General features: G+C 52.4%; 3 protein-coding genes across 3 annotated transcripts; 2 read left to right on the forward strand and 1 right to left on the reverse strand.

Moving 5' to 3' along the window:
• Window positions 1-1,123: 1,123 nt before the first annotated feature.
• SWC5 (SWR1-complex protein 5) lies at window positions 1,124-2,170 on the forward strand (the record flags this gene model as incomplete). Its single annotated transcript, XM_014693576.1, has 2 exons — window positions 1,124-1,443; window positions 1,522-2,170. The coding sequence occupies 2 exons, from the start codon at window positions 1,124-1,126 to the stop codon at window positions 2,168-2,170; spliced, it is 969 nt and encodes a 322-aa protein (XP_014549062.1).
• A 475-nt stretch (window positions 2,171-2,645) lies between these two features.
• Window positions 2,646-3,663, forward strand: G6M90_00g014600 (uncharacterized protein; the record flags this gene model as incomplete). Its single annotated transcript, XM_014693575.1, has 3 exons — window positions 2,646-2,910; window positions 2,968-3,053; window positions 3,112-3,663. 3 exons carry the CDS (start codon window positions 2,646-2,648, stop codon window positions 3,661-3,663), a joined length of 903 nt encoding a protein of 300 aa, XP_014549061.1.
• Window positions 3,664-4,334: 671 nt separating this feature from the next.
• Window positions 4,335-6,647, reverse strand: steA (Transcription factor steA; the record flags this gene model as incomplete). Its single annotated transcript, XM_014693574.2, has 4 exons — window positions 4,335-4,641; window positions 4,722-4,805; window positions 4,866-6,465; window positions 6,551-6,647. The coding sequence occupies 4 exons, from the start codon at window positions 6,645-6,647 to the stop codon at window positions 4,335-4,337; spliced, it is 2,088 nt and encodes a 695-aa protein (XP_014549060.2).
• Between the last annotated feature and the right edge of the window lie 5,780 nt (window positions 6,648-12,427).

Consider the following 12,427-nt stretch of genomic DNA (forward strand, 5'->3'; position numbering starts at 1 on the left):
GGAGAGCATTCATACTGCTGAGACTTTATTGCTTGATGGTAGCGTCAGAGGGACAAAAGCGCCGTGAATCCCCTTCATTTGCTGCCATAAACATTTATACTCATCAGGGATTTATCGGGCTTGGTTCAAGACGTATCACAGATACAACATTACCACAGGCGTTCTCGTCAGAAGCTTCAATCGGAAACAAGAAAGCGTGCAGAATCATGCGTGCTGCCGTCTGTTTAAACAGCTCTGCAAGCTGACCCTCCAACGGTACATTTGCCATTTCAGGCCATCCTCGCCCATCGGTTCCTCGGTCCTCCGACCCTGCATCAACAGAATATTCTTGGCTCCCAGCATACAAAGGACCATGCTCCGTAATAGGACATGTTTATCCCGAAGCAGCAAGCTCTGTACGGTGAAGACGGGACACGAGTGGATACCATGTATGTACGTGCGTGTATGGAAATGTGAATTATGATGCCGGCTGGTGGAGAGATGCACCAGACACGATATAGACGTCAGTCCCCAGATATAAACTTATGTCCTAGCTAACTTGCTTTCTACGACATTCGTATAACGACGAGTAGCTGGCACCTCCGCACGGTAGGATACCTTTAGCCTGCCAACATGGCTCGGATGAAAAGAGCGAATACAAAACAAATACAAGTAGGAAGTAACCTGACCCTCACATTGAAATATTGTGGCAGACCCGTGCAGCTATGAATGCGCAGAGCGTTGATGCAATTGAAAACACCGACACACAAGAGTCGAGACACCGCTCGGCGTTTGGCACTCGCTGGCATACGTCTTGTGTTTTCTGCTGTCCCCTTGGCCTGCCTCTTTCAGGATGGAATACGGACTAATGGCATCCCAACAAGAGACACGGTCTCGGTGGAAGACAAGGGATGTTTTCAACCAACTGGATAGACTGCAGAAATAAAATCAGTATTTCCAACTCATGTGGTTATATGTGGCATAGCCGCTTACAAACAAGACACTTGCCAGGCCTGTTGTGATACTCGTTTCTGATTGGCTGCTACTGCCCTCTGTCTCGGTATCCATCGCGACGTCAGACGCGGCTGGCCGTTTTGTTCTTCTGCTTCTCACTACCACTCGGCAACCGCCCTGCGCCACAAGGATGCCTCCTAGTCCAGTTCTAGACGAGGAAGACGAGCAATATGCTTCGTCCCAAGACTCGGACTTTGCGCCCGACGAAGCGCCCGAGCCGGTATCCGACCAGTCCGATGCCGAAGACGCAGAAGAAGGCGAGAAGAAACGAAAGCAATCACAGCCAGACGGACAGGCTCACGACAATGGTTACGATAATTCCGGAGATGAAGCCATCATAGCAAAGGGCAAAAAGAGGCGGAAACGAGCAGAAGAGAAGGGACGCCCCGTGGACGAAGATGAAGGCGGCGAAGGAGGACTGGTCAAGACCCGTGCTCAACGTGCAGCCGAGTGCGTCCCTTCCCAGCCGCTTCCTCTCATGCGATTGACTGCAAGCTAATTTTTTTTAATTTTTTCGTGTCTCTGAAGAAAGGAGGAGCGCAAGTACGCCGTGAACAATGGTCCCGTCACAATCGACGTGGATGCCCTGTGGGCGCAGATGATTTCCGGCGAGCAAATCAAACCTAGTGCCCCGCCAGTCGAAGCAAATGGAGAGCATACAAGGGAGCCTTCCGACAGCAAGACAGCTCCAACGGCCTCGTCAGATGACCCCCAATCGGACACCATCCGCATCAAGCGCACATACAACTTTGCCGGTCGGGTTCACACCGAAGAGAAGATTGTGGCCAGAGATTCTGCCGAGGCGAAGCTGTACCTTGCGTCCCAAGGCCAGGACACACTCGACGTCGATTCATCGCCAACGAAGCGCGCCACAAGGAAAGCGTTCCGCTCTGCATTCGAGCCCATGATAGACGTCAGGCTGGGACGTGCAGACTTGAATCTCGGGCTTGCCGCAAGAATTCAAGCTGGCAAGGAGGCCCGAGCCAAGAAGCTCACTACAGTGGAGAAGAGCAGAATGGATTGGGCGGGATACGTGGACAAGGAGGGAATCAAGGACGAGCTGGAGTTGGCGAGCAAATCCAAAGATTCGTACGCCGCTCGACAGGACTTCTTGGCGAGAAGCGAAGCTATACGGGAGGACGATGCAAGGAGGGCCAGAATAGCCGGGAAATCATGATTACATTAATGGAGGCGCGATTGCATATTCGGGCGTTTGGGATGATACCATGGAAGTTGGGCTTCTGGGTTAAATGGGTCAAACAGAACGGTTCCTGTTCTCGATGTACGATACAGAAGGAAGAGCAATGGCTATTAGCACATGTGCCAAAAATGGTGCTTCACTACTTGAACATTTTCAAAACGAGAATCCAATTCGTCTCAAGTGCTTGCTAGATAGTTTTGGTGTTATGTTCTCCCCGTACTTTGAGCACCTTCAATGTTGGGGCCTGGCAACCGTACCTAGTACTCCGTACTTAAGGTAACTGCCAGGTACCTAGGCAGTGGGGCCATCGTCATAAAGTCTACATGTATTCCGCCGCTAACGTTCGCTAAGCATAAGGCTGAACATGAGCAGCCTCTCCAAAAATTTATAACGTTTTCACGTACCACCTCACCATTACCTCGACATACCACAGGACACCACGAATGATATAATGGCCGTCCTAGGCAAGCGCAAAGCGCCCGCATCATCAATATCTGAACCAGACGCGAATGAATTACTCCGCCGACATTTCGAGGCTAGGTTCCAACCACTCGAAGAAAGACTTTCCAACACAAAGTCGGAAGAACAGGCAGATGAGGGTGACAGTGACGAGGACTCCGAATGGGGCGGATTATCAAACGACGATGCCGCCGGCAGCGATGAGGAGGAAGGCGATGACGCGGAGGATCTTCTCGAGGGCGAGTCCGGCGACGACGGTAGGCTGTTTCCTCCCCGTCCTCGCAATTCACCGTACTGATGGTCAATCGACCAAGACACACCAGCAATCGAAATAATCGACCACTCAACCCCCCAGCTGCCCAAAGAGTCAATGTCCAAGCGCGAACTCAAAGCATTCATGGTCCGCCTCCTCCCCTCCCTGCATCACCAGCCAGACAGAGCTACTAACGCATCATCAGTCCTCGCGGCCCCCGGACCAATCCGCAACCCCCAACCCCATCCAACCCGCCGTCTCCTCCAACCCGTCCACCCTCCCCGAGGACGCACCCTCGCTCCTCAAACAGGATCTCGAACTCCGCCGCCTCCTCGCAGAATCGCACCTCCTCGCCCCCCACGCCGCCGCCAAGTCCCTCTCGTCCGCGTCCTCCTTCGCCGCGCAACCAAAATCCTTTGCGGCAGGTCGAACGCGGCAAAAGGCAACAGACCTACGTGTCCAAGCGCTCGGTTCGAAGCTGTCAATACATAAGCAGGACAAGATGCCGATGCACATGAGAAAGGGCATGGCTGTGGCTGCGGATGCACGCGAGGCCAAGAGGAGACGCGAGGCCAAGGAGAATGGAATCATTCTAGAGAGAGAAACGGGAAAGCAAAGGCGGACGAGAGGCCGGAGAAGTGATGTTGATAGACCGGGAGTGGGCAGACTGAGGGGTGCCGAGTTGCGCATCAGCGAAAGGGACGTCAAAAGAATTGAGGGTAACCGGGATGTATTTGGGCGCAACGGGAGAAGATAGATCGCGGCGAGTGTAAATTGAGAGCAAAGCTTAGCATCACTACTTGGGGCAGTAGTTGGCAACAAGAGTCTTCGGGTAGGTCTCTCCCAAGAGCATGCTACCATCGGTGTTGTTTGATTGACAGAGCATGCACCCAAATCCACAAGGAATAGGAGAAAACGCAATTGGAGAAAAAAGACTTCATTTGGTTCATATTTTGTTCGTTTCATTTGAACTACAACAGCGCGTCCCAAGGCATCGCCAAGGACTAACCTCTAAGTTTCGCCCGTCTGCCCCACCGGTTTCGAGTTAAAAGCGATAAATGTACAAAGGCGTCCTATCCTGTGTCTCCATCAGAGTAATATAATCCCCAGTTCTCCGTCTGGGGTCTTCTTAGACGATGGTTTCGTCTTTCCTCGTTCAGCACACTAAGCACACATCTAGGGGTTGTCTCCTCCTTTTCCCACTCATCAGACGCCGCAATAAGAATAAAATGGGGAAACAGAGGGATAATAACACGTAAAAACAGATCAATGGAAATAATATGCAGTAGTAGCTGACTTGGGGGGAGTGCCCGAGTGATTTCTCACATAAATAGCTGAACTAAAAACCCCAGAAAGAGTCATGTAACAAAAAAAAAAGAAAAGAAAAGAAAGAAATGCTGAAATGTATCATGAGATTATCAATCTTTGTTACATCATGCCACTGGCATTAATCGTAGCTGGTTGGCTAATCGTCATTGGCATGCTGAGGGTTTGCAAGCTGTTGAAGGTCTGAGGCTGGTGCATGGCGCTATTGTTGGCGTTGCTGATGCTATTTGATGAGACGGATTCATTGGCGGCGGCATTAAGAGATGTAGGAACGTATGCAGCCTCAGAAGTAGGGGATGCCTCCTCGACAGAGCCGAGTTGATCCTCACCCGAGTATTCCTCTTCCTCCTCGGCAGAGAGATTGAAAGAGCCCTCGCCACCATCTTCGCGGCTGTGGGTACGTTTGTGCCTGCAGGTATGCGAGTTAGTAAATCTCTACCGACAAAGGTTCGGCTCATGTAGCTAAATGGCTGTTTCAAGTAGACTTACTGTGCAAGGTTGTCGGATCGAGAAAATGCTTTGCTGCAATGGGGACAAATGTAAGGCTTCTCTTGAGTGTGCGTTCGGACGTGTCTGGAAAAAAGGTTAGGGTTTCAAAATTTGTGCTGTTGCTATGAAGAAGTTGAGACTTACCTCTTCAAATGCTCGAGACGTTTGAAGAGTCGACCACAGGTTGGAATTGGGCATGAGTGAGACTTATGGGGGTACGGGCCAAGCTCCATCACAGTAGCTGAACGAGCCCGTCGAATGACGCCGCTTGGGCCAGACAGGGTACGGCGGTGGTCTTTGATGACACCGTCATGAGAAAGCTCGTCTCCGAAGGCTGGCTGAAGGGTCATGGGGTTCAGTGCCGGGCTCCCATCCACATTGGACAGTGGCGTACCATGTCGAGACAAATCGACAACATCCTTATGCTGTTGGCTGCCCATGGACATACCAGATGCACTGTAGGAAAGTCCGGGAGGAGAATTATCAGCCGACTCCTCACCTTCAGCCACAGGACCAACAGACGCTGAAACAGATCGTCTCAAATCAGACGGCCTGTGAGCCGCAGTGTTCGGGACAGGCGCACCAGGGATAGCCGACATAGATGGCGGAATCGAAGATCGACGTCGTCGTTGCTTGTATGTCGGGGAGCCTTCAATGACAGAGTAAACATTGTTTGTGCCGTACGAACGGGTGAACTGCGATCCGGCCAGGTTTGAAGGAGGCAACTGCACCATGCCATTGAGGCCGTTCACTCCAGAGAGATGATCGGGGATAGCGGAATACAATCCGGTCTCCTCGTTGGCGATATATGCAGGCTCTCCCGTCATACCCAGAGCTTGCTGAGGCGGGGTAATTGGTTCGAAAGAGATGCCTCGGTTGCTATAATCCTCGTACTGAGAGGAAACGAAGGATGGGGCAGGTGAGTACTCTAAACCGTAGGCGGGCATGGACGCATGTCTTTGATGGCCGTGTGTGATCGGGACGCCATTTTGGTTATACTGAACACGGGTGAAGTCAGGTTCTCTTTTGACGTGGGCAACTTGTTGGGGAACTGCCGCAGCCATCGGCATAGCTTCGTAAGAAACCATGTGGTGGTCCATTGGTTCACCCATGGGCGCTGCCATGGTTTGAGGCATCATGCTCGGAGGTGGCATAGAGTCCATGGCTCTCATTACAGGGGAGGTCGACTGGCCTTGAGAAAACGACGTCGCCTGCTGGGCATTGAACGAAGACGAGTTGGCTTGTTGCGTCTTGGTGAGTTGCTCGTACAAGGACTGAGATGAGTCGTATTGGAAGGACAACGCAGGCTCGCTGACTGCCACTGTGGTGGCTTCCTGGCCCATCTTCTCTCGCTTCAAATCCCGCTCAAGGGCGTCCAAAAAGAGGCGGTCATGTGGAACACTGTACCAATAGAAAACCTTTTGCTTCTTTTGTGTCCGAATGCAATTATTCTTGTAGAGGAAGTCAAGGAATGCACTCTTGGGTTCCTCCAAGGACGCATCGGTGCCAGACTTCAGGTTTCGTAAATCAGAGAAAATACCCTCCTCAAACTTCTTAGAGTTTTTGACAGGGCGGCCAAATGCCTGGAATCTGAATGACAGGCATCGTACAATGTCGGTGCCAGAGATATGAAAGAGATTGTTCCACAAAACGCAAGAGACATATTCGCCGGTGGGCAGTAAAAATCGGCGGATGTACTGGTCTGGTTGCCAATCAACTGGCGCTGAGATGAGAAAATATTTCACTGCAACCATCAGCGGTTAGCAAATACAAATCACCAGCGACAAGGGAGCCCATCCAAAACATGGTTGCTTCAGGCTGCAACATACAATTATCTACTTGCTGAAGTGCAACCTGAGCATCGTGCGGCAATGCCTGCTGCGCTTCGGTACTCAGCATGAAGGTCTCTGGCTTTTGAGGTGCCATGGTGGCATGTTGTGAGTACATGGTGTCAACGTGTTCCACCGACTGTAGAAACCAACGCTCTCGTCCCAACCAGCAATGACAGTTCCTATTGATGATTGGCCGTCGTCACAGAGTGAGTGTAGGTGGTGAGAGAGATGGCAATGCAGCCAAATACACAGTCAACACTAGTTGGATTGCTGCGATGTTTCGACCAACAATGGCGTTTCGGAAGGTGAAAGTAACGCTCAAGAGGCACTGCCTTGATTGGCAATTGTGTCGGTTTCGCGACGGCAACGAGGAAATATTCGAGACCAGCCCGGATAGTCGAAATTGATGGTGCACTCAAGCAAAGGGATAGCCCAGCCCAGCCACTGCATCAAGCGAGTTTGGGTCGGGCGCGATGAGTTGGCTTGTTTTGGCCGTCGAGGCAGGATGCCGCATTCAAGGCAAGCCGAGGCCAGAGATTTAGCACGGAGCCAGGATCGAAGCGAATTAAGGCGGAACAAGAAAGAAAGCAGAGCCAAGAAGATGCAAGAAACACGAGGTCACCAGGCCCGAAGATGGATATCCGATATCCCGTCAAACAGCCAGCTGCATTCGAAGCGGAAAAAGGGAACGACGGCAGGGGAGAATCGCGCCCAGTGACGACCGTGTCTTGAAGACGAGAAGACAACGACGGGATTGGACGGCGCGAGGGACGACGTGGCTCAGGAAATGGAAAAGAAAGAAAAAAGAGACGACCCGAGGTCGAGAAGGGGAGGATCAGAGTGGCGGGGGGGGAGGAGAAGAAATAAACGTAGAAACGACGAAGAGGAGGAATATACGGAGCACGAGGGTGGACGAGAGTCGGGGGGGGTTTATGGCTCAAACAGTCGCTCGAGTGGTCGCCCAAGCACTCACAGAGGCCGTGGCGTCGGGGCAAGGCGGCGGCGGCCGGGAGCCACAGTCAAGTGCTCAAGTGCTTAGGGCTCGAGGAGGGGACTGGAGCCATGGGAGCATGGGGAGCATGGGAGCATGGGAGCATGGCATGGCATGGGCCCGGGAAAGCACCAAAGAAGTCTGGTTCGTCCTCGGGACCAGCTGGCGGGAGAGACGGGAGAGGGGACTGAGCGACAGCGACTTGGCTGAGCGGCCGACTGATGGAACATTGAGCTCGACGGCACATTCGAGTCAACGCGGGCTGACTTGGCTAGCTCAGGCACAGGCAGGCACAGGCACAGGCGCTGGCAAGGGCTGACCGGGGTCGATATGTTAGCGGCACAATGAGGAGACCGAGACCAGTCGAACTGACGGGCATCTGGGCCTGGCAGGCATGGCGGGACCGGTCTTTGGTCCAACCCGTTGAGCGAACAACATTGAACGGGCAGGCTTGATCCCTCTGATGGTGTGGAGACAGCCGGTGGGCTGGTGGACGGATGGACTGGCAGCTGGTGCGCGAGAGGATTGCCCGGCGCTGAGTGGACGAATCGAACTCGGACGACGACGTGGGACTGGTCAGTGGTGACGGGCAATGCCAATGGCCACCACCGTGGACCATGGCATGAATTGGCTCTGGCATGGGCGGCGCGCGGCGGCACAAAGAGAAAGGCAGCCACATCATGTTGCGCTGCGACTTCGGGTACAAATTCGTGCTGCCATTGTCCAATATTGCCAGTGTATTTTCACGTCGCAAAGTACATTGACTTGAGCTTCTGGCTAATTCACGTATTGACTTGAGCTGGACGGAGAACGGAGCATCGCCCCCGAGGGGTGTGCAAAGCTGGCTGCAATTTTTGGTCCCAATGCCAACATTGAACCAGATTTTTTATTGACCTCACAAGCATGTCTCGCCTCGCCCTACTTCAATTTTACTTGTAGGTGCCTGCTACTGCTAAGTGCTTAGAAACCCGCGAGTTGTCTGGGCTTTGTAGTGGCTTGGAGCCTGTGCGGCGTGCGGCGTGCGGTGTGCGCAGCGGTGCGTGACTCCTTCCGTCCCTCTGTCATCGTCATCAGCTCAGTGTTCCTTCCATCTCTAACTTGGACAGGCTGACATTCGATTACCTCAGGCACCCTCAGTAGGTATGTGCGGAGCAATCCCTCCCCCTCACCTAACTTTGGGACGTTATCAAGAGTCGTGCTCATCAGCATTGAAATGTCCTGGCGCGTCAACTCTCCTTTTTTCTTTACCTTCCGCCTTCACCATTCCTACTGCACTGAACACAGCCTGTTAGACGCGCAGCTTTACCCGGGATCTCGTTGCGAGTGGGGTGGTTGAAAGTCATCGTCTCAGTGGGGTGTCTTAATGCTTCCTCGAATGTCCAAGCCTTTTGGCCCGTTTTCCTACCCCCCTCCCCCTTGCCGCTGCATCATGAAGCTGGCCAGTGCTCTTCTCTGTCACTACTCATGCCCATTTTTATCGCCTTCTTGCATCTTTGACAGGCAAAAACACTGCGTTGCGACTCCGTAAGTTGTACTCCTCGCCATACCGTACTAGTAGCTTTACTACTTTATGTACTCCGTGCATACATTATGACTTATGCACGACAGAGGCAGACTCTGCCTACCCACACATGTACACAGGACCCCAGGCAAGTCGATGCGGCGCGGTCTCGAGTTGCGCGTCACCCGATCATTTTGCTCGGAGACCATCTTCATCCACCTACTTACTGAATAGTATAGCCAGGCAAGCTTGACAACTACGGGTTATATCCAGCTATATCCAGAATTCGCAGTAAATTCCCGACCAGTATCATTGCTCAGATCGATGCTGCTCTCAGCTATCAGGACAGCAAATGAAACATGATTTAGACTTGCGCGCCCAATGTGTTCCCCCTTAGCCGCTCAGGGGTCCACACCCTTCACCACCTCAACCAATCGATAGAGAAGGCAAGTGGAAGAACCATCCTCCCAGCTATGAAAGCTCGCGTCTCTGTACCAAAAGCAGAGCCAGGCACAATACCCTCGCTGACGTTGATTCCTCCAGCAAGGCAAAACGCCATCGGGACGCCCTATGTTGCGAAAGCTCCTTTATGCATCCATCGGCCGTCCTGGCGGGCCATCCGTGTAATGCCTTGGCAGTCGGCGGTTCCTGAGACTGCCGTCCGAGCCAATCCACTTTCCACTACAGACCCTTTGTTTTCAGGCACGAGACGTGATGACTGGCTGAATCTAACAACCGCCAGTGACGGAAACTAACAACTCCACGGATTGGTCACTAGTACTAAAAGTACCGCCATGCATTCCCGACCCCAGCCAGTGTGGTTCTCCCAATGTGCATGATAATAGTACCTACCTTGACCTAGTTTACTACGTCTCTCCCTGGTCAACATTAATCGAGTAAACCTTGGCCTCGGAGCGTACCAGCATACATATGACAATACTAATACCTGATGCGACGAGTTTAGTTCCTTCTGTTCCACCAAAGGTAGGAAAGAGAACGCATTACACGTATTAGGCCCAGGCGGTCAAAAAAAAGAAACAACTTGTTCACGGCAACAGGACTGCATGGGCATATGATATGTACTAGGTCTTGTTGCGTGTCTCGACTGGATGTTGGTCTGTTCTAATGCGACCCGGCCTATACGCATATACCTTACCGATATCCAGAATCGAGAAGTTATGGTTCTCTAATAGCACATTGCTACCGAGCGCCTTTTCAACCATTCGCAACCAAAGACGACGCAATCCAAAAGCCACTGTAGGGGTCGGAGACACCAATGGAGTTCTCAAAATATCATCTGAGCCAAGACTTGATCGCGACCAGCATTGGCAACTAGAATCAAAATGTGAATGTTTCCAAGTGTATCGGTCATGTTTCCACACAACAGAGGTCAGTGCAACCTTTATTTGCGGCTGCCCCGCTGTTGATTTCTCGCCAACCGATGCGAATGGTTAATGGGCAATGGCAGTCTCACTGACCTCTTTCTCGCAATTTCGGATACGCAGTACACGGACGGTCGAGATCTAGTGTTACTGCCACGAGAAACTAGACTCAGCTCTGCGACTACTCCGTACTCTGTACGGAGTACCAATGCAAGCAACAGTGGGGAACATGTGGGCTTCATGCGCTACGCGTGCCGCTGATTTATTAGGGCTACACTACAAGAGTACCTGAAAACCCCTTATCCAAGTTTCCGTCTTACAGGCGCATTCAAGCCTTTCCACACATGCATGCTTTGGGCAAGCAAGACACCTGATATGATATTGCCCGCAGACTCACTCTGATGAATTTCTAGCCAACCCCAACCGAGCCGGCCAACAGCCATCTTTTGCTTGGGTGCATGTTGACAATGTGCGACCCCTTGTCAAGTCCATGTCGAGGCCAATGGCCATTTTGACTGGGCACAAATGAGCACTCGAGGGCTATGTTGCAAGGCCTGCTAAACATGAAACACGCCTGGAGCACCGCTTCAGAATGGTTTCCCGTTTACGGAGTACGATTAATGGCAATCTGGCTCTGGTTGGTCCGCAGGCGTCCTCCCACACCCCTTCAAGTCTCCATTCCCACGCACCTGCATATCGGCCCACTCATAAACTGGAGCAGCTAGCACTCATATCCTTACCTCTGGGACGGAGGTTCGGCCGACAGGGCCATCAAGTACGGCTGGGAAAGTTTGGTCGGCAACAGCGTGTACGTACATATGTGCATACATACAGTATGATGCTATCCATGTAGTGTCATGGAGGAATACAACTCTCTGCGTCCGGCTGTTCCATGGTGAGACCGAGTTTACCTTATTCATGAGCACACATGTCAGGGACGGTTTATGGCGAACCACGTGGATGATGCTGCACGCTTTCATAAAGTATCCATCCAAATTGGAAAAGGGTGGATTTAGGGTTGCCAAGCGTGGTGTAGGGTAGCAGTTCTCGCCAACCATGTACATGGACGGCGGCGTCTTCTGGACCTAGGCTGAGGAGACGGATCGGGAGCTGATTCGTGTATTAGGTAAGGCTTGGAGTGCCCGCAGTTGCCGCGTTTCGGGATACGTACCATTCGAATATTTGAATTTACTGCTTGATCGTCCCGTCTAGCCGACGAGACTGAAAACCGGGACTGGGACATAGCTGGCACTGTGACGAGGCTGGTCCCTATCTAGATGGCTGAATCGGAGACGACACCGGTCGAAAATAGCTTCGTGGTTTCGTTTCCTGTCAAAAAGTCTGACCATGCTGGACAGGGATTCCTAACAGAACTCAAAATGGAGTTGTGAGTTCCTGCCGATACGGACTAAACTGGGTCGTCACGATGACATGCATCCGCTGCAGGACCCCTTGGGCAATTTAAAACGACAGTGGGTGCTGCAACGCCGAAAAGAGTGCGAAGCCGCAAGGCGATTGGAAGAGTGGCTAATACGCAAGGCTGGAAAGTTGCAAAGATGTCGGCACAATCCACCATGGCGAAGTCTGTGGGCTGCCAGCGAGGGAAGAATTCACACCACCACCAAACATTATCAAGCAACGAGGAAACTCGCCAATCTGAGACCAGAACGATCAGTGGTAAACCATGATCCACATTTTCGAATGGAAGCGCCGTAGAGTCGGCCAGCCGGCGGGCAGCCGCCTCCGGGGTGGGCTCTGACAGAGCCAAGCAACCAAGGTGCCGTTTCAGAAGCTGAGGGACGCTGATCTTGGGCCAAAATTAGGCTAAGCTTAAGCTGAGGGAGCCAATCAGGAAGCTGAAGAGCTCCCCTGCAAGCGACTCGCAGTCCAGATGTCGCCAGAGCCAGCCAGGTTGTATGCCCACTCGCACAATGTTTCTTTGCATCTGGATGGCGGTCACGGGTCGGATGCCCTTTTCGCCTGTTGGCGAGACGGGCAGC

The sequence above is a fragment of the Metarhizium brunneum genome, chromosome 1 (assembly GCF_013426205.1).
Source record: "Metarhizium brunneum chromosome 1, complete sequence".
Taxonomy (NCBI): domain Eukaryota; kingdom Fungi; phylum Ascomycota; class Sordariomycetes; order Hypocreales; family Clavicipitaceae; genus Metarhizium; species Metarhizium brunneum.